The sequence below is a fragment of the Pantherophis guttatus genome, chromosome 1 (assembly GCF_059756535.1).
Source record: "Pantherophis guttatus breed Tessera chromosome 1, ASM5975653v1, whole genome shotgun sequence".
NCBI classification, from domain to species: Eukaryota; Metazoa; Chordata; class Lepidosauria; order Squamata; family Colubridae; genus Pantherophis; species Pantherophis guttatus.
Window position 1 is genome coordinate 97,289,274 of NC_142063.1, and position 23,247 is coordinate 97,312,520.

General features: G+C 37.1%; 1 protein-coding gene across 3 annotated transcripts in view; it reads left to right on the forward strand.

The window, feature by feature from the left end:
- The window catches only part of GALNT18 (polypeptide N-acetylgalactosaminyltransferase 18), a 351,472-nt gene that overhangs the window by 243,185 nt on the left and 85,040 nt on the right, over positions 1-23,247 (forward strand). For 2 of the 3 annotated variants that reach the window (XM_034417086.3, XM_087878750.1), the window contains exon 4: positions 21,527-21,710. In XM_034417086.3, the coding sequence (XP_034272977.1) occupies positions 21,527-21,710 (184 nt within the window). The remainder of the gene's footprint in view (positions 1-21,526; positions 21,711-23,247) is intronic. The other variant, XM_034417087.3, reaches the window with a different exon arrangement.

Genomic DNA, 23,247 nt, shown 5'->3' on the forward strand with positions numbered 1-23,247 from the left:
GAACTCCTGGATTCCAGGAAAGTCATACAGAGCCAGCTGCATGTTTGGTGGTTTAGGCTTACCTGCAGACGGAATGAGACATTTTTGAAGGAAAATTTTAGAATTATGATATAACATTGAAATATGAAAAAGCAATGATTAGACAGAGTGAAGGTATGTCTAAGCATTAAAGAAAACCACATGCAAATCAAGATCCCAATCTTCCAGTCTTTCTCTGGATATTTATTTTATTAATTTGTATGATGACTGACTTGCTTCCAAATCACTTGGAGCTGATATTGGACTTAAAAACATGAAAATAGAAGGTAACCAAAATAAGTAATGAAAAACAAACATACTTGAGAAAAACTGCAAACATTCTCTTAATCCTTATAGAACAGGCTCATCTGATGCCCTAGGCCAGAGGTCTTCAAGCTTGGCAGCTTTAAGACTTGTGGACTTCAACTCCCAGAATTCTCCAGCCAGCATGGCTGAAGTCCACAAGTCTTAAAGCTGCCAGGTTTGAAGACCTCTGCCCTAGGCCAATGACCAAGAAAAGAGTGGAGTTTCTAGTACTTCTAAAAGGGAGAATGTGTTGATCTTACAAGGCTGTTATCACAAATCCGGAGTGCCATCTGATTGTATTGTTTCATGGAAAAGACCCAGAGCATCCCATCCCCTGGGATGGGAAAGGATAGGCATGGCCACAAAGAATCTGGCTTTGTGCAATGAAGGACAATGATAACTAGCATCTTAAATTGTACCAGGAGGCTTCCAGTGTAGCTTGTGAAATAGTGGAATTACAAGGGCAAATTGCGATGTAACCATAATTGTGCCACTCCTCACACCCTGGTCAGTGCTTCTTTATTCTCCTTCCATTGGGAAGGAGATATAGAAACATAGGCAGCGGCACAAATAGACTGAAGAATAGGTTTTATCAGTGGGCTATCAGGCTTCTGAATGGAAAATAACTTTACAACAACATAGTACGATTGACTTGCGGGGCCGGCGCGATGTGCAATAAGTTCGCATGGTGCTGTAGGATTGCGTGTTTGTTAGTAGGACTCACTGGGTTAGGGATTTTTTTTTCTTTTACTGTCTTTCACTGTGAGTTGTATTGGGTTGGGGGTGCACATGAAGGAAGGCTCAGCCAATCTCATTGTACACATGTTGTACTCTGACAATAAAGGTTTGAAAAACTGTATTCTGAATCTGTTACAGCTTCTATGTGGTCCTCAATCAAGAACAGCTCCAAGTGAAACATGTTGTATTCTCTATTTTTTTTTTAATTTGATTTATATGCCGCCCTTCTCCGGAGACTCAGGGTGGCTTACAATGCATTAAGCAATAGCCTTCATACTTTTGTATATTTATACAAAGTCAGCTTATTGCCCCCACAAACTGGGTCCTCAATTTACCTACCTTAGAAAGGATGGAAGGCTGAGTCAACCTTGATCCTGGTGAGATTCGAACTTACAGTAATTGCAGACAGCTGGTGTTAATCACAATGCTATTAGTCTGCTGAGCCACCAGGCCCCTAAATGGGATGTAACCAAGGCTGACTGTGAGCATAGCCTCCCTTTGTATTTGTGCATGTCCTCCTGGCCACTGAGCCAAGAGTTTGCATACTCATGCTGTCTGGGATAATGCTAATACATACGAACTAATAAATGGATGATCCTCAGATTCTAAAACTCAAAGCTACTGAGTCTTACTAGAGTTAAACTGAAGGCTATTCTTTGTCATAGCCCAAGGAAAAGACTCAGAAATGTTGATGGATTAGGAAATATCAGGCATTTGGAAGCCCTCCATTCACTCAGATGCAGTGCTGCCAGACCTTGCCTCTACCACGAAAGACTTCCCCAACAACATAGATACCAAGTAGGTCAAAGGATGACATCTCTGTGCTTTATACGCAAACAACACACAAATACAAAATCCACAGCAGATATCTGAATAGGGCTGAAGTCCTCCATGGCTGGTCAAAATAGCTAGCTAGCTGATAATCATTCACAGACATTCATTAGTACCAGTAAAAAGAAAGGTGGCCTGTTTATAAAAAACATGGAAATCATCCAAATTTGCTGGTTGTCAGATCCTTTTTAAAGAGGAGTGGGGGGGAGGAAAATATGAAGATATGACAGTTGGAAAGGAAATATATTTTGTAAAATATAGAAAAAAATGACACAAAAATCTTAAATATCTCAGTCAAAATGGTGTCAGAGGGCAAAGGGATGGAAAGACTCAAAAATCTGTTTTCCACTGGAGCTTGAACAGATTTTTGATTTGTTACTAATTTTGGTGATTAGAAAAAAATGGAAATCAGAACATGAATTATTCATGCAATTTTGATTATAAATGAAAAGGGAAAGGGGGAGAATGGATGAGTTTATGACACTATCCAGGATCAGTTTGACACCTGATAAAGTAGTTCTGATATGTATGACTCATATGATGTCTTTTCCTTTTTAAATGTAATGTAAGGTAGAAAGCATCAATTCACTATCTCTTTCCCAAATTACATTCATTTTTAAAGTTCCATAGAAATATGACCGTATAGTAGTACCCGGCACATCCGTGATGAAAGGCAAAAATATCTCTTACAGGTGAACAGGATTTCACTTCACCTGTTATGTAGCATCCAGTTAACTTTGGCTCTGTCCTAATCAGTTGTTTGTAATCAGAAGCAACAGAGATTTACATACTGTATTTTTTGGAGTATAAGACGAACCTTTTTTCCCAAAAAGAAGAGGGTGAAAATCTGGGTGTGTCTTATACTCCGAATGTAGCCCCGCCCAGATTCTCAAACAGAGGTTTCAGAGGCTGAAAAAAGCATCAGAAACTAAGCTTCAGAAAAGAAGCCCCCAAACAGAGCTTCACAAAAGCAGCCCCCAAACAGAGCTTCAGAGGCTTTTTTTCTGAAGCTCTGTTTTGGAGGCTTTCAGAGGCAGAAAAGGAAGTTTTTTCTGAAATGGAGGTTCAGAAGTTTCAGAGGCAGGAAAAAAAAGCAAAAAAAAAAAAAAAGCAAGGCACAGAACTCACAACTAAGGAACCTGTTGCTAAAATTCACCTCTGAGAACAGCTGATTGGGGGTATTCCGGGAGGCCGATCCACCTGCCAGTCAGCCTTTTTCTTATTTTTCTCCCCCAAAACTAAGTGTGTCTTATACTCCCGTTGCGTCTTATACTCCAAAAAATATGGTAATTTCTGGATAGAACCGGAAAGGCGCCTAATGATTTGTCCATATAGGAAACTCCTGCTTGTTCATCCTGTGCTCCAATATTCTCAGCTTTGCATTCCAGAGAATATTAGAAGCATAATCATAAGAGAGAACTTAGGAGTGGTCGGAGAGTTTAGCTTGCTGACATCTCCTACTTAGTGTTTGATTTATGGCACACTTACCATGTCTAGTTGCCAATGAATTATACGGCATTATTCGCAAATCCTTGTGTACATGTTGTCTTCTCAATTCTAATAATTATTATTTAATTGGAAATGACAGAAAGTCTGTAGCTTTGCCATCAAGCCCAGTAAACTCTTCAAGTCTTATTTATTACCATTTGGAGGATGCACATTTTTATTAGCTATCTGCTCTTCTTAAAAGTCTTGTGAAGTACTGCAGGCTTGGCTTGATTGATGTTTATTAGTAAGTACAAGGAATGGTCAACTGTAATGATTGCACAGAAAAGCTGCTCAAGATTGGACATCAGAGCTGCAGGAACAAGCTAAGCAGAAACACCCTAATAGAATCTGACTGAGATATGGAGAATAGCCACCCCTCTTTTCCATTTGTCTTAGGTTAGAAACTTCTCAGTATGAGAAGCGGCAGTGATTAGCTCATTGTCAGTCACTGCATTCCTTTATCCTTTCTTTGCTAAGACATGTGGAATGAATCTGGCACATAATAAAACAATGCTTAGGTTGTCAAAAGTACATAATCAAATCGGAGGCTGAAAAGTTTCATTTCAGGTTAAGGATGGCTGTCAAAAGAATTAGACAGAAGAACGAGCTAAGGCTGCAATTGATTTGCTTTCACACAAATGGAGCTCTCTTTTTTTCCTTTTCAGCCTTGCAGCCCCTTTGTGTACAACTTCCAGATTTATTTCAGAAGATCTTTTAATACTCTAGATTTGTTGATATACAAAGAATGCAATAAGAACAGGAGACTCAATTTTGCCATGAAAAGGAAACACAATACTTTATTCTGTTTATAATTATATTAAATTAATTGAAAGAGGAATCTCAAACATGTTTTTAACCTTTCTCCATATAGATCTAACATCTTTTTTCTTAGATGGCTTCACCACTGCTTTCAGAAATACCAGAAGCTAAGCATCAGAACTATCTATTTTCCTGGCAACCATTCCAATCTCTGAACTAAATTTAGCTATTATGGTTAAAATATGTTTGTATATGCATTTTCAGTTTGTTTATTACTGTAGTCTCACCTTCTGATTGTTAAAATTAAGTGATCAATTAAGTGATAGGAGTCGTGGTGGTGCAATGGTTAGAATGCAGTACTATAGGCTATTTCTGCTGACTGCCAGCTGCCTGCAATTTGGCAGTTCGAGTCTTACCGGTTCAAGGTTGAGTCAGCTTTCCGTCCTTCTGAGGTCGGTCAAATGAGGGCCCAGATTTTTAGGGACAATATGCTGACTCTGTAAACTGTTTAGAGAGTGCTGTAAAGCACTGTGGAGTGGTCTATAAGTGTAAGTGCTATTGCTATCGGGCTAATAGGACAGCAGCTAAAACATGGAAGGGCCAGAATGTCAGAGGAAATCCTCAAAATTAAATCCACACCCCCTATCTCAAAAGAAGAGCGTCTCCCAAGCTTAGAAGATAATTGTCTTTCATCTTATTCAGTTAACATGAGATGAGTTAACATGAGATTTTTCAACCAGGGTTCAAAACCACATACTCTTGAAAGTAACTACCCAAAATTGTGTGTGTGTATATAGTGTGAAGAAGAGTCATTGAGGTGAAAGCTTTAAAGTCTTGTAGAAAGACTAGATATGCTTTCAATTGATTACATGCTATCCTCTCTTTTTTTAGCTTCTCCCCACAAGCTCACACAAACAACATCTGCAATTAAATAACCCTTCTGGGAAAATTTTGGAAATGCATAATATTTGCAGTGTGGGAAAGAGAATCATCACCACTTTCCCATTCCACCCATAGATGCTTTTGGTGAATGTTCAAGACACTAGGGATATATCACTCAAAGTCTGTAGTGATGCTAATATGGAGAGACAGAAGGAGACAAAGTGAGTGGATGGGTGGATTTTCCCATCCATTATGATAAGATACTGTATCTTAAAGGCATAATTCTGAGTTTAATACTTTCCAACATGGATTTAAGTTTGGACAAATTAGCATGGGCTGAAATAGTTCCAGAAAATTATGTATTATTTTATCTCTCTCTGTCTCTTTCTGCATGTCTAGGCTAAGAAACAGCAGAGAATGTTAATTAAAATGCTCTCATTTTAATCATGCCTAAATAAACAGAAAATGAATTTAAGAGTCTCAAGAGCATTTTTTGAAAAAACCACAGTGCGCTAGCATAGTTTTCCATAAAATGAACATTTCCAAAGGTACAATGTTTATGCACAAAATTATGTTCACAGTGCAGAAAGGCTCGCTTGTGCCCTGAAGAATTTTACATCTTCTTTGAATGACATCCCCAAAGCTACTTTACAAAGTTTCTCATGTTTAAAATCATCTTACAAGTAGTAGCAGTCTGCACTTGGGAGAAAAGTCAAAATCTACCCTTAGATTTCATTATATTGAGGATAATTGAGAATTACCGTTTTGCAGCACATGTCCATACAACCTTACAAATCTTTCCAAATCTTTTTTTTCAATACATAGCAGCATTACATTCTATTTTGAACATACACACATTCAGTTCCACATTTGTGTGTGTGTTTGTGTGTAATCATGCACACATCCACATAAAATAACATTTTAAAACAGTAATCAAATTTGATTGAAGAATATATCCAATGTTTGACTGTGAAATACCCATAATTCTGCTTATACAGTTTTTAATGTATGTATATCATGAGCATGTCCCAACAGATTTGGAACCCAGCAACTTGGGAAAGATTCCTTGGAGTAAATAAAGCAGGTTCTGGGAGTGAGAGGTTCTGATGGAAGAAATTGCAATTCTATTGGTCCCTACCTTGATTGCTTCTCAACTAAATTATTGTAATAGTCTCCTGGCTGACATCCCTGATTTCTAGTTTTGCTCTGGTTTTGAGTATGAAACAGTGTAATTTGGATTGCTCTGTACCTTCCACACAACCATCAATTATTAATAAATCACAGAGCTATGGTTTTTGTGTGTAAAGGCTTGCAATATCAAAGTAAAGTATAAACCTGACCTTATTTTAGCTATGGTCCCTTTTACTCTTTACCTCCCTCTGAGCAGAACTTCTTTCTGGGTTTTTGTTTTTGTTTTGGCTCTTAGGTCATGGTTTCAGGTTTCTAAGCTGTTAAAGACCTGGAATTACTCCTTCCTTCCCTTCATCCTGTGAAAGTTTGATTACCTTTAAAGGTAATAAGTATAAACTTATTTTTTTATTATTATTAGTGGAATATTCAACATTTGGATCATATCCTAGAGAAATTAAGTGAGGAATTTTTTAATAGCATCATGGCAGTAAACAAAATATGTCCATTGAATATCATCACAAGGTATCATCTGAAAACCAAAACGAAAATCCAGACTCCAGCACAAAAACTCATGTTTTATTGGTATACAAACTGTTATTTACATGATTGTTGTTGAACCCAGTACCATTCAGAGTACTACACTGTAGCATTCAGAACTTTGAAATGATTCAAATTAGTCCAGAAGGAAAAAGAAATTTTGTGGCAACTTCATAATGTTAGCTTTCACACCTCATGAACTACCAAACGGGCAATTGTGAAGTTGGATTTCACAATCTTATTTCATATCCCATATGAAATTAGACAATCCAAGCTTCATTCCAATATATATAAATACCATATAGTCCAGACTTAGCACCATGAGATTTTCACTTTTGCCAAAAATTAAAGTAATACATTTGTGGGGATCTGTTTGACTCAAACAAAGTGGAAATGAATACCAGGACATGGTTGAAGAGACTAAGTGTGGAGTACTTTTGTGATGGCTTTAAGAATCTTGTCTATCATTGGCAAAAGTATGTAGCAAATGATGGTAATTATGTGGAGAAATAAATGCAGGTAACAAAAGATCTGATTTTCAAGGATTATTTTCTGCTTTATTTATTAAAATATCCATATTTATAGTAAAGTGGTAGAACTGGAGTTATTACTTTTCACTCAACAATATATTAAAAGTTGTAGTTTCCCTGAGGAAAAAAAAACTAAGGACAAACTTAACCACACAAAATCAAACACAATATTTGTAATTAGGTTAAATAATACTAGAAAATTATGCAAAGCCACACAGCCCTAAGGCTATTGTCAATATTGAGGCTGAGGCATCTTATATGGTAGTCTGCATGTGATATCTGTACAATAAGTCAAGAGGATGAATTCAGCTTTAAAATGATCAATTGTGACCTCATCTATCATGTATGTTATCAGCGGGAACTCTCAATTCCCAGACTAGTGCTAACTAGTAGATTAATACATCCAGACATAAAATAAATTGCATTTTGAAATTGAATTCAGGCAGCAGGAAATGTTTCTCTGTGTGTCCTTGAATGCTAGCAAGTAATGATTTTTCCTTAATCATGACTGAAAAAACAAAAACTCAAACTTACAGTAGATGGATTGGGGTTTCTGATTACTTACTGCCAATTATTTTTCAATTTCTAGCTGATCTGTGCATCCAAGACTTCGATACTTAGTTATTTGCTTTGAAACATATAAATGAATTACATTCAAATGCAAACCATGGGAAAAGAGCTTCATTTGTACTATAAAAGCTATTACTGTACTTTTTTAGTACCTTCCATTAATAATAATGAAAATCACCATATATTCTGATACATTAATAACTATTGTTAAAAAACAGTTTCTGCAAAAAGCAAATAATTTACAATATGTCTTTATAAAAATTGGTTCAATATTGCCACAGAGATTTTCTAAATTAAGTCTTTTCATTATAACCCTTAAACCTGTTAAAGTAGACAGTCTGGCCTTAAAGCTATTTACTTCCATTTCATTTCTAGATTAGCTTTTGTTCAAGTACATTTAACAAGATTTTGAAGAGACCTTCATAAATAAATGCCTTCAGGGTATGTTAAACAAGTTCCCAGAATTCTCATCTAGCAGCTTATCATGATGATAATTCACACCCATGAATATGTTGAATTAGGTTGAATTAGGTTTTCATTTCCCTGAGATAATTTGGACAATTCAAGCTTCATTCCAATTTTGGGACTACTTAGAAAGATAAAGAAAAATAAACATAAATTACCAATATGGCAGCTATAATAGAAACAAGAACAAAAGCTAGTCATATAATATACTGTAGAGAAGGAGAATAGAATAATATAACACAGTTGGAAGGGACTTTGGAGGTCTTCTAGTCCAACCCTCTGCTTAGGCAGGAAGCCCTATACCCATGATGGCGAACCTATGGCACGGGTGCCACAGGTGGCACATGGAGCCATATCTGTGGGCACACGAGTGTTGCCCTACCTCAGTCCAGCACCCACGTGTGTGCTGGCCAGCTGATTTTCAGGCCTTCCTTTCCCACTGTAAAATGGGAAACGGGCTGTTTCTGGGCTTCCGGAGGGCCTCCGGGGGAGTGGGGAAGGCTGTTTTCGCCCTCCCCAGGCTTCTAGAAAGGCTCTGGACCCTGGGGAGGGGAAAAAAATGGGCCTACTGGGCCCACTGTGCCATTGCGTGCCAAAAGCCGGGGGGAGAGGGGGGGTCACATGCTCATGTGGGGGGGAACGGGGCGCATTGAATTATGGGTGTGGGCATGCATGCACACAATCCCCCCCACTACACCCGCTTTTGGCACACAACAGCAAAAAGGTTAGCCATCACTGCCCTATACCATTTCAGACAAATGGTTATCCAATCTCTTCTTAAAAAGTTCCAGTGTTGGAGCATTTACAACTTCTGGAGGCAAGTTGTTCCACTGATTAATTGTTCTAACGGTCAGGAAATTCTAAGCTGCTTCTCTCCTTGATTAGTTTCCACCCATTGAGAGTTTAACAAATAACAGTTGCTCTTAAATTGCTTTCCGCAATCAGACCACTATTCCTTGGCAGAACTGGATTATCTTCAAGAGGATTAAAACATTTTGTGAAATTTTCCTTTGAAATCTATCAGAAATTTGGAAAGATAATGCTTTAGATAAAAAAAAAATGTATCTGGCAGCATAGAACATAATGTAGCATAGGTTGGACCCTAATTCTGAATGCATAGAAATGCTTTGTAGGCTCCTGTATCCTTCATGTCAATTAAGCCTAAAGTGAAGATTTGAGTAGTAAAGGGTGAAATATACTATTGTAGTACATTGAAGTATATACTAAATATACTATAAGTCCTTGTAGGTATCATGAGAGACTCTTTACAACAACTCAGGAATTTTTTTCTGTCATGATTACTCCAAAGCCTATTCCTTGCTTCGATAGGAAAACTGTCTTCCAAGTACATGATAACATTGTCATACTTTTAAGTGTTTGTTTGAATTGTAACTGATAAAAATACAAAGATTGGTGCTTCTTTTCAGGAACATTGAAGTGATGGTCATTTCTTAAAATTCAGGTAATGTAGAACTGAAACCATAGGATTTTTTCCCCTCCACAATCAAAAAATTGCATAGAAGCTTCAGTTTAATTACAATCCTAGACCAATGTACCATTGAGTGTGTAATAACTGTACTTGACAGAATTGGATTTCATATCATTTTTGTGTAGAAGATGAATTTCACTGATCCTAAAATGAGTAATCCAAGAATTGCAACTACTAAATGTTAATGTTAGCCTTCTCAAAAATCAACAAAAACAATTCCGCTGGGTTAATCTACTAGCAGATGAGAAATGTTTTACCCCTTCATGCAGCAATTATTTGCTTAACCTTAGATCAATGTTTTTCAATCTCAGCAACCTTAAGATGTATAGACTTCAACTTCCAGAATTCCCCAGACAGCATGAGGAAGAGTTACTAGGTTGAGATATACTGTCCTAGATTGTGAAATGAAAAAAAGTGACCTTCTCAGGTTGCAGCTGGGAATCTCATGCATGTTGTTTTTTAAAAAAGAGAAATAAATAGTAATCTCTTTATTTAAATTCAATAACTTCATCATTCTGATTGTAGATTGGAATGTAGAGTAACCCTTTTACCTGGATGTTTTCATACGGCAGCTTGATATGTCTGTTCAAAATTTAGGCACTTGCAGGGTTTTTAAAAATTCTGATTAATATTATTTCATTTTACTTTTTGAATTTTGGGATTTTATTTGGAGTTCTAAAAATATATAAGAATAGAATAGATAAAATAGAATTCTTTATTGGCCAAGTGTGATTAGACACACAAGGAATTTGTCTTTGGTGCATATGCTCTCAGTATACATAAATAAAAAATAAAATATATTCAAGAATCATAAGATACAACACAGTGATAGTCATAGGATACTAATAAGCAATCAAATCATACTAGGAAACAATAACACAATATAAATTGTAAAGATACAAGCAACATGGTTATAGCCATAAGTACTAGGAAGGATGAGAAGAATAATAGTAATACAGTCTTAGTAAATGATTTGACAGTGTTGTGGGAATTAGTTGTTTAGCAGAGTGATGGCATTTGGGGGAAAAAACTGTCCTTGTGTCTAGTTGTTCTGGTGTACAGTGCCCTATAGCGTCGTTTTGAGGTAGAAGTTGAAACAGTTTATGTCCAGGAAGTTAGGAGTCTGTAGATATTTTCACAGCCCTCTTTTTGACTCGTGCAGTATACAGGTCCTCAATGGAAGGCAGGTTGGTAGCAATTGTTTTTTCTGCAGTTCTAATTATCCGTTGAAGTCTGTGTCTGTCTTGTTTGGTTGCAGAGCCAAACCAGACAGTTATAGAGGTGCAGATGACAGACTCAATAATTCCTCTGTGGAACTGTATCAGCAGCTCTTAAGAATAAGAATTTTATTATGAAGCATTGAATTTTTAAAGTTATCTATGGAGATTCTCAGTCATGGTTGTTTCCAAAGGTGTTTTTTTTAAAAAGGCAACTGGACTTTCTTTGTTTTGCTTGAAGATATTTCACTTCTCATCCAAGAATCTTCTTCAGTTCTGACAGAATGAAATGTCTGGGACAATTCTCTTGGATGAGCAATGAAATGTCTGGGACAATTTTTAAAGTTAAATCTGTCTCTATTTATTGAATATAATATCTAGTTTTTTATCTGGCTACTGAGTATATTGATATATTATTTTAATAAATATTTTAAAGAAAGAAAGGTACAGTTAAAAGAAAACATAATAAACAAGAAAACTACAAACATCGTTAAACTAAATACAACTGAATATGTTAAATGGGATTTTTTAAAATATTAGTTTCATTTTATATGGCTAAAACTCTTGTGTTATTTTAAAATTTGCAGGTTTATTATTAAAGACAAATTATTGTACAAGTATTAACAGTAATCAATGCAACATAAAATATGAAACAAAATAAGACGTTACAATAATTTGCATTTTCTCAGCAAAAGCTCTGTCTTGACTTAACTTTATCAGAGGAGAAACCCAATTTTGGATGTGGTATAAATCCATGTACAAAATTATAATCTAAAAATGTCTTTCATTATGAATTAAATTCTGGGACAATTTTGTTTTTCAAATATGAAGTTATTTCAGACATTGAAGCATTTTTATTTTTTTTTAAATTTGATTTATATGCCGCCCTTCTCCGGAGACTCAGAGTGGCTTACAATGCGTTAAGCAATTGTTTATACAACTTATTTGCATTCTTCTACAGAAGGAATTGTACATTATTTCCAGTGAGAAGTATGAAATATCCTTGCAGTGGTAAATTCATTGTACTTTGTGGAAATGTAAAGTTTAGTGTAGGTTTTTTTAAAAAAAAATGGAAAGAAAGTTCAACTTTTAGTGTTGGTTTCATTCTTTGTAAATCATTTTTCAAAACTGTTCAGCTGTATAGGATAGCCACCAAACATAGAAGATGAGAAAATGATGGGTTTAAAAAAAATATGAGACTTTCAAATTGACAGTCTTATGCTGACAATTTGGTTTTAATCTTACAGGACCCTCTAAAAGAAATTGAACTTTTGGTGAAAAAAAATTGAAAGATTTTGGTGTGCTAGCAGGTTTTAAGATTAATACACAGAAAATAAAGATGTTGGCTAAAAATAGATGCATCAGATCAAGATGTTTTGATGAAGAAATCTCGTTTCAAAATTGAGAAAAAGGTTAAATGTTGTATCAGAATAATTATGTTAAGGTATGGAATGAAGTTAAAAAAGATATAATGGGATGGGGAAATTACAATTGTCATTGTTAGAAAGAATTTCTGCAATCAAGATAATGTTTTACTTAGAATGTTATTTTTCTTTCAGACAAATGGAAAAAATATATTTCTAAATTTGTTTGGCAAAGCAAGAAATCAAGAATTAAATGTAAATCGAATCGAATCGAATCGAATCGAATCGAATCGAATCGAATCGAATCGAATAGAATAGAATAGAATAGAATAGAATAGAATAGAATTCTTTATTGGCCAAGTGAAGTCTCTGTGGTCATGTGGCTGGCATGACTAAAAGTTGAAGGCGCACAGAGCACTGTTACCTTCCCACCAAAGTAGTTCCTATTTTTCTACTTGCATTTTTTACATGCTTTCGAACTGCTAGGTTGGCAGAAGCTGGGACAAGTAACGGGAGTTCACTCTGTTACGCAGTGCTAGGGATTTGAACTGCTGAACTGCCGACCTTCTGATTGACAAGCTCAGCATCTTAGCCACTGAGCCATGTGTCCCATAGAGTTAGGGTTATCAAACGTGAAATTATTTTTTTCAGTATGTTGTCTAGTTTGGATGAAAGAGTGGGTGATTTTAAGAAATAGGAGACTATAGGCATTGGAAGGACATGACTTAAAGTTTGGATGGCATGGTTATTTCTGATACGATAAAGTCAAAGTGAGTGTGGATTTTAAATATCATTTTGTTAGTTCTACCCCAAGAAGCCTTTTTTAGAAGGGAAATAATAATTAAATAAAAATGGTTAACCTATGCTGATTAGTTGATTTTTTTTCTCAAAGACAATTCAACTTAAAAACAAGCTAAAATAGAGTTAAAAGATTTTACATGCCACTGGGTTTTCTTATACTCAGTTAATGGAAAGATTTAAGTTGGATAAGAAGAAATGTGAATATGAAAAAGTTGAAAGTGAATTTGATGTAGGACTCTGTAAAATGATGATCATATTATTGCTAAGACATGTAAACCTTTATTAAAAATGGAAACTGAGGACAAATTAAATATACAATTGAAATCAGAGATAATTCTTTGGGGCTTAGTGGACCAATGAATAAAAACATTTTATGGAATTTTGGTTTTATATATGATAAAGGCAGCTTTTATATGTTCAAAGTTTGAAGAACTTAAAAATATCCACAATGGAAGAATGGATGGTTAAACTGGTAGAATTGGCAGAGATGGTAAAATTGACAGCCTTGATAGCAGAAAAGATTTAACAAATTTTATTTCTACTTAAAAACCACATTGGACTTTTTGCAAAAAACTGAAAGAAATGAAAAGCTGTTTTTGGAATTTGATTATTAGTATTATATGGGATTATCAAAATAATGTAGACAGGTATTAACCTTAGAGCAAGAGTTAGATGCATTCTTATATCTCTATATCTGTACCAAAGAAAACAAGAAGTCATTCTTTTTCTGTGTTTCTTACTTTTTTCTTCTTTTCCTTTCTCTGTGCTTTTCCTTTTATTCTTTTCTGAGCCATTTTCCAATTTCTACTTCTGTTTGTTTATGTTAAAACTTTGTATTGTTTTTTTAAATCTATTAGGTTATGTTTTTAAAAAATGGATTCTTCAATAGGAATTAGCTCTCTTTCAAGCAAATTTCACCATGCATAGCGAAACATTCTAAATTTAGTATTTGGAATTTAATTTGGTAGACATATAGCAGTATCTGATCTCCTGAAAATAAGAGTATATGTAGTATCACAACTGTATTCCATGTTTCCCTGAAACTAAGATTATCCGGATTATCTCCGGATAATAAACCCAACTGGGCTTTTGAGCGCATATGCTAAAATAAGCCCTCCCCAAAAAATAAGGCATTTGAAGCACCTGCACAGCCAGTCCCGCCATTTCCTGGGGGGAAGGGGGGAACATGCCCCATGCATCTCACATGCACCTGCCATCCACGTGGAATGGCCTCATGGAGGCTGCTCCCACAAACCCTAGCTACTGCACCCCTTCTCTTAGTGGCAGCTGAAAAAAGAACGGCAGCAGCCTGCTGATGAGCAGCTGGCCGGCACTGTCCTGACGTGTCTCACTGCCACAGCCTTGCTCATCATTGGACTCGCCAGCTCCATAGTTGCAACTCTGTGGCCCCACCACCACCCCCAGGTCTGGTGAGCTCGCGCCTCCTGCACCTGAAAAAAAATAAGATCTCCCCCAAAATAAGGCCAAGTGCTTATTTCGGAGGTCAAAAGAAAATAAGACCCTGTCTTATTTTGGGGGAAACACAGTATTTATATCAGACCATACACCTTTTATGCTAGTCATTGTTCTTTAATGATTTAAGATGGTAACTAACTATGACAAAATGAAGATTTGCAGGCTGTTAACCAATTAAAAGAAGATTTGGAAGTATTTTTTGACATTAGTAGACAGTCAGCAAAACACTGATCCTTTCAGGTCACTAATTCTTTCAAAGCTTATATTGCACATACTTTATGAATGAGAACAAAATTTCAATGCAATACTTTTAAAGAAATAGGTTAAGGAACTTCTAAGTGCCTATGTGAGAAATGCTACTCAGGAACTTTATGAACTATTTGTATCTGGTAAATTGAAACTGGATCATTTATTTGTGTGCTTTAGATACTGAATACTTATTAAATCATTAATAAGAATGAATTATTAAAACAGAATTATTGGAAATGAGGGCAAAAACTTTATAAAACAGTGGCTTCAAGGCTGAAAGAAAAGCAGCAATAAAATATTATTCCTATATTTCAACAATTCTCTGGGTATGTACAGGGGTCAGGTTTAATAAAAAAAAGTTTATATTTTTATATTAGATGCTGTAGTGCTGATTAGATGGACTGTGATGATTTTTTGCATAAGATTAATCTTTTGATGATCTCACAAGTGCAAACTGTTAATACAGTGGCTCAGTTATTCCTACAAGAATTAATATATATAATATTAAATTCATGAGAACAGGGAAAGCATGTAGTTCAAACAATTTTCTTGAAGAATGGTATTAGGTTTTTTTTAACATGGATTTGTTTGGGGTTTTTTTTTTTACTCCTATAATGTGAAGGTACATAATAAACGTTTTTGACTGAAATGCTATCTATCTCTTTTTATAAAATGTATACAATGTCATGGGTTCTTTTTTCAAACTGCACCTTGACCCAGAGTCAAAAGAAACACAAAAGCACTGGACCCTGAACAAGTAGCTTTTCTTTATTTCCCTATAAGGGTTGCGGAGAAGTTTTAGTTTGGAAAAAAAAAACAAGATATAAAAGTGAAGTGTAAACCTTATAAATCTATATGTGAGTGCTTTCCATTGTCTGTATCTGTCAGGCACAAAGGATCAGGACCAGAGGTGAAATCCAGCAGGTTCTGACAGGTTCTGGAGAACCGGTAGTGGAAATTTTGAGTAGTTTGGAGAACCGGCAAATACCACCTCTGGCTGGCCCCAAAGTGGGGTGGGAATGGAGATTTTGCAATATCCTTCCCCCAGGAGTGGGGAGGGGAGGGGGATTTTGCAGTATCCTTCCCCTGAAGTGGGGTGGGAATGGAGATTTTGCAGTATCCTTTCCCCGCCATGCCCACCAAGCCATGCCCACAGAACCGGTAGTAGAAAACATTGGATTTCACCACTGATCAGGACCATGCGTTAATTGACAGTTCGGAAGATGCATTGCTCAAGCCTGTACAGAAGAATCTAGTCAAAGTTCATTGATAAATTGGTTCCAGATAAGGGTCAGCAGAATTTAAGAGGGGTTGGACTTGGACCAATTGTGAGAACATAATGACTCTAAACTGATATCGTGCTTCACTCTACCCACTCCAGCTCTACCTGCTCTTCTCCTACACAATCTTATATTCTATACTATTACTATTCTTTTTATATTACTATGCTACTTAAAATTACTATAACAATTACTATACTCTTTTATACTACTATTGGATTATTACTACAATATTTCCTTATTACTGTTTAGGTAGTCTTCAATTTACAACCATAATTGAGCCCAGAATCTCAGTCAGTCTGGGTGAGATATCATGTGATTGCCCAGTTGATTATTCTGATCAACAATTGCAATTCTGGCTCTCCCAGTTTCAGTCATTAAGCAAGTGTGTGAGTCATTAAGTGGACATAGACTCAAATACAAGTGGAGGGTGCCTGGGAGTAGGATGGAGGGGACCAGAGGTGGTATTCAGCAGGTTCTGACCAGTTCTGGAGAACTGGTAGTGGAAATTTTGAGTAGTTCGGAGAACCGGTAAATTCCACCTCTGACTGGCCCCACCTCCATCTATTCTCTGCCTCCCAAGTCCCAGCTGATCAGGAGGAAATGGGGATTTTGCAGTATTTTTCTGGTAGATAACCTGCAGCCAGCAACAGCTCCCCATCTGTTGTGGCTCCGTTACCGGAGCCTGTGTCATCGTCAGGAGAGGACACCAAGAGTGAAGGGGAGGAGTTGGCAAGGCCTCCCTCTCCAGGACCCTCCTCTCTGGCAATGCCTTCGGTGTCCGCTGAAGGGCAAGAGATAGGGCCAGGGCCAAGCACATCCACGTAGCCACAGATGGACATTGATGAGGGTAATGAGTCTTGGCTGGACCCACACCAGCATCGCAGAGATAAGTGCGTGCAACAGAAGAAAGGGCGTGCCCGAGATTAGGCTGAGTCACTGAACCACACCCCGCAGGATATAAAAGGGAGCGTGGTGGCCAGTCAAACCTTGTGACGAACAAAGCTGAAAGCTTCCATGCCATTCTGCATTGCCAGACTTTTGCTTTAAGACTTTGCTGTAGTATCTCTGGACTTGATTTAATTCTGTAATTATTGAGCTACTTTCCTTTGTTGTATCAGAAGTGGGGAGAAGTTATCTCTCCTCTTTGTAAATAATAAACTCTTGGCAGGCAGCCACTAGGTTGTTGCCAAGTTCCGTTATCATAAGGAAAAGGATTTTGCCGGCTGGTTTGGTCTTTAACTCCTGAACGTCTGTTGGTGTGTGTGCGTGGGGTTGGGGACAGAACACCATCGCCCGGTGTGCTCACACAGAGAGGGCCTACTTGGGGTTCCGTCAGCCAAGCAATGTCGGCTGACGGCCCCTAGAGAATGAGCTTTCTCTGTAGGCACGCCTACCCTCTGGAATCAGCTCCCCTTGGAGCTCCGGGTGGCCCCCGACCTTCGCTCTTTCTGCCATGACCTTAAAACATGGTTGTTTCACCAGGCTGGCCTGGACTGAAGGGGTTTTAATGGGAATTTTAGATTCTTTTATTGTTTAAATTTTAATTTGGATTTGTTGTTGCTTATTGCTGTGAGCCACCCTGAGTCCTTATGGAGAAAGGGAGGCATATAAGTCCGATAAATAAATAATTTTTTTCCCTGGAGTGGGGAGGGAATGGAGATTTTACAGTATCTGTCGAGAGTCAGCCTTCCCCAACCTTACCAAATGGGAGGGGCATCCAAGTGTGACGCCAGCTGGCAGAACATATTGATGCCATAATGATGGGCATGGGGGTTGGTGATGGTGGCAGAGATGCAGCGGTGTAGGTGGTGGGATTAGTGGGGCTCGGTAAGGCTGACTTTCGGCTGCTTGGGATAGGAATCCTTTATTGGAGCTGAGGACGTCCTGGCAGACACGGACCGACAATGTCATACGCCCACGACCCGAGCAATGCTTCAGTGGCAGATACAAAGCGGCAAAAGTCAAACCGCATAGCAGCTGACACCGATTAAAGGGAAGCAGCAGGAAGACCTATAAAGAGGAGCTGAGTAGCGGATGCTCTCAGCTCCAACTTTATTTCTGCATAGCGGTCCGGCATTTGCTGAAGAGCTGTCGAGTAGCTGCCATTAAATTGAGTTAAATCCACGTTTGAGTCATGTGTTTAACTCGTCCAGCACAGGCAGTCAAGAATAGCCGAGAGTATCCTTCCCCTGCCAGGCCCACAAAGTCACACCCACAAGGCCACCTCCACAAAGCCACACCCACAGAACCAGTAGTAAAAAAATTTGAATCCCACCACTGGAGGGGATCCAGGAAGGCTAGGCTCAGGGTCTGTAAAGCCTCTCTGACAAACTCCAAGCAAAATTGCTTTGCTGTGCCTCTATACTTCTTTTTCTTCTGGACCATCCATTCCCTTTGAAGAAAAAAAATTCCTTGTTTTAGTTGGCTGCTTTTCTCTGCTGGTAGCTGTAGAGCTTCCAAGAGCACGCCTCCTCTGTTCCCCTCCCATGTCTTCCCACACCTGTTTCAAGGTTGCAGCTTTATTGGCTTTATTTATTTATTGCTGACACTGGGGCAAAGACTCAGAGGGGAAGGGTGGCAGGCAGCACAGATGCCTGTATTTTTTTTCTAAGCAGACTGCTCTTCCAGATACAACTCTAATATTAAAGCCAGGAAAAAATTCAGTAGACTATGCAAGCTATTGCCTGATTGCTTTGTTAAATGCAGATGCTAAAATTTTGACAGCAACTTTTTTTTTACAAAGCTTGCAAAGTATATTACCTTCATTAATTTATTCCGTATAATCTAGCCATAAGGTTCTTGGCCTCTGCCACAAGCCAAAGTAATTTCTTTTCCCAGCATGATTCTCACAGTCTCTTTAGCAATACTTTATTAAAAAAAAGGGGTTAGGTTACAGTAATACAAGTGAAATTCTTCTCAAACTATAGCTAATATAGCCCAACAAATATTACGGCAGAGTCATATTCTCTCTCTCTCTTTCTTTCTCTCTTTTTCCTTTTGTGTTGATAAGAGAACAGGTAAGTGTTTTCACTAATAACAAAACTAATCATCACCGTAATTCTTAGTCATCTAAAAATTGATCATTACATTGGCTATACAGGAAGTCTAAGACTCAGCACCACAATTTTTGTTGCTAAGCGAGACATTTGTTCAGTGAGTTTTGCCCCATTGTACAACCTTTCTTGCACATTTGTTAAGTGAAGCACTGCAGTAATTCAATTGTTAAGTGAATCTGGCTTCCTCATTGACTTTGCTAGTCAGAAGATTGCAAAAGGTGATCACATGACCCTGGAACATTGCAACAGACATAAATTGCCAAGCATCTGAATTCTTACAAATGACCTGCAATGGTCATAAGTGTGAAATCAGTCATAAGTCACTTTTTTTCAGTGCCGTTGTAACTTTGAACAGTCACTAAATGGACTTTTGTAGGCTGAGGCCTTTATAAAAAAAGGCAACAACCGTTGATCTCTATTTTAAAAATATAGTTGAAGACATGAGAACTGGCAGTAGTTAGTGGCTTAATTAGACATGGCGAAAACTGATGCTATGTTATTTATTATTTACTTATTTATTTATTTTATTGGATTTCTATAACCGCCTACTCCCAAAGGACTCAGGGCGGTGAACAGCCACAGAATAAAACACAAAAATTTAAAATAGAATAAAAACGAATTAAATAATTTGGCTGAGACAAATTTAAAATACCCAATAATTTAAAAACAAATTAAAATTTACATTTAAAAGCGGAGAAGATTTAGGCCAGGCCAGCTTGATGAAATAAGAAAGTCTTGAGTCTTGAGCGCTTGTTGTATATTAAATTGTTAGAGGTACTCTATTATTTAAAAATTATTGATTTGCTATTGAGGAACCTTAGATTCGATATGATAAAATTGAGTAGAAAAATAAAAAGAATTATTCATTTGAAAGATGGGAAACATTATATACTTTCCCCTGAGCTAAAAATAATATTACTTTGTTGTTGCTGTTTCAATCAAGTGGTGAATAATTTATCAGGTTTTTCTCCTTGCTTCCAATATTTTTACTGTATAAGTTTCAATGAAAATTCTGTTTCTCATGCATCAATAGCATTTAAGGCCCAGGTTAACAAAACTAATAGCTTTATATACTTGTATTTCTGGCAGAGTATAGCTTGCCTTTGTACTGAAAGAATCACATGCAAGCTGCGTTTATTTGGAAAATATGCATTAGAATTAAGAAGCGATTAAGACTGTCACAACAGGATCCAACCCATGACACTCTACTGTTGCCAGCTCCTTAATGCCAACAAATATTTTCATATTTTTCATAACTCAAACTCATATTTTATACATACATGGTTTTTAAAGATTATATACTTAATTTTAAGAAAGAAGAAAGAAGTTTTAAGAAAAGATTTAAAATTCTAATAGAAAGTAAAAAAGGGAAGGGAAGGGAAATGAAATGAAATGAGGAAGGGAAGGAAAGGGAAGGGAAGGGAAGAGAAGGAAAGGAAAGGAAAGGAAAGGAAAGGAAAGGAAAGGAAAGGAAAGGAAAGGAAAGGAAAGGAAAGGAAAGGGCTTCCAAATAATAATAATTATTGGTACCATTATAAATTTACATCTTGTTCTGTAGTTGCAAAATATAGATAGTCCTCAATTTATGACTTAACCCAGTTTTAAAGTGGGCCAGTAAATGGCCAGGCCCAATTTTAATATCTTTTTTGAGGCAGTTGTTAAGTGAATTACCAGTTACCAGTTAAGCAAGTGCGGCAGTTTTTAAGCAAATCCATTGTCCATAATGGTCTGGAAATAAAAACCAATTTCCAGCAAACAAAAATTGTAATCATGTTCATGTGACCACTAACCACTGCAAAGAACTGTAAATGCAGGTTGGTTTCAAGCACCTAAAATGGGATCTCGTGACCTTCACACTTCAAATCCAGGTCATAAGTCGTCCTGGGGAGGTCTGTCATAACTTTGAACAGTCACTACGTGAAGAGTGAGCACATTTAATTAATATGTTAAACAAAATGGATTTTATTGAAAATAGAGGATTCAAGCAACATTCAGGATCTTATTCTTTTTGATCCTTTATGTTTCACAAAACCAGTTCCAAATATAAACACAGAGTGTGTCAAGGTTCCATAGGAAGGTCAATAGGTATTGAATTGTTGTGTGCAGCAAGGTGGTTAATTTTAATATGTATAATTTTACATCTCACACATGTAAAAAGTAAACTCACACATTACAGTCTCACAATGTAATTTTAAAATGTATAATTTTACATCTCACACATGTAATTGTTCCAGGTGCCCCCGCCATTTTGACACTGTTAGTCTTCCTCTGTAGATAGACCTTTATAGATATTGGGAGCATGACAGATGTTGTTAACCATCTTTGTCTTTATGCAGAAGAGCTGAAAGAGAAGCTAAAAGAATATGTTGATGAATTGAACACGCGAAAACCGGGGTTCATTAAGATGGTCCGCCACAGCAAGCAAGAGGGGCTGATTCGATCTCGTGTTAGTGGCTGGAGGGCAGCTACTGCTCCAGTAGTTGCACTCTTTGATGCACATGTAGAATTCAACGTGGGCTGGTACGTCTTGCTATTTCTAGATCTGTGTCATTTCTTGTAGACTTGTGATTAAAAAGGATGCAACATGAGAAAGACCTTCTAATTGTGTATGGGGTAATGATACTGGGTAAATTGGCTTAAATATTAGTGGACAAAGTCCTTTTGATTGTCCGTTATGCAGTGTTAAAAATCCACTATCAATTGGCCATTGGTTTCAATCAGATGTGGGTTTCAGCAGATTCTGACCAGTTCTGGAGAACCGGTAGCGGAAATTTTGAGTAGTTCGGAGAACCGGTAGTAAAAATTCTGACTGGCCCCGCCCCCATCTATTCTCTGCCTCCCAAGTCCCAGCTGATCGGGAGGAAATGGGGATTTTGCAGTAACCTTCCCCTGGATTGGGGACAGAATGGAGATTTCAGTATCCTTCCCCTGCCATGCCCACCAAGCCATGCCACGCCCACCAAGCCATTCCCCCAGAACTGGTAGTAAAAAAATTTGAAACCCACCACTGGTTTCAGTGCAGTATTAATGTAAGGAAAAACTAAATTTGAAGCCTCACTAATTTTGATGTGTTGAAAACAGTGTTTTTATTCATGAAGAATAAGAATATAGACTTCAGCCTTTATGAAATGGTTTTGTTGATATTGGATTTAATCAAAATTACATTATATTATGACATCATTTAATTGTCTATTTTCACCAATTGGATGGTAAGATGTAGCCAGAAATAAGGTTACACATATACTGTAAACACAGACAGACAGACGTATCCAAAGGACAGATATATCCAAGGCCACAATTATCAGAGCTACAAATATGCTGAAGTAAGCTACCTACAGAAAGATCCGAAAATATAAGCAGGTGAAGAATGTGAATATAATTTCCAGTATTAACTTAGTTTAAGAAGTAAACATATTATAGATGTTTAAAGTGTAGCACTGTCACATGTGTACATCTCCACTAATAGCAGAGCAGCTAGTTACAGTAGGTGAAATCTAGTGCTAATGTAAAACTTCAGACTTTTAAATAATTAATTGTAACATTGCCTAGCCAGATGGTATAAAGTGCAATGCTGCAGACTTTCCTTGCAATATTCTGATTGGAATTCCCATCAGGAACATGGTAAATAGCATTAGGAGAATTTTCATCCCAAGGGGTATTATAAGAGTTCCAATTCAAAACACTTGGTGCATTCTCACTTTTATTTTTAAGTACTTCTGTAAAATAGAACCAGTCTGAATACAATGATGAAGAATGTTTTGAAACATTTAGAATGCTGAAGCATCTGTTCTAAGGCTTATTTGACTGATACAGTTCAGATAAATGTACACTTGTGACTCAGGAAATTACTATGTGTGGGCTATTCTATTAATGTTCTCCATTTTCACTTCCATCCAATGCCTGAGAGAACTATAAAAGATCATTGTTCTTCAGGCATTAAATTGAACTTCAGTTGAGTTGAAAAGACAATGGCCAGAGGTATTTTAACCTGAGGGTTCATGAACTTTCTGAATTGCTTCTCTGAACAATTTGAACTGCCTTATTCAGAAGAACTTTC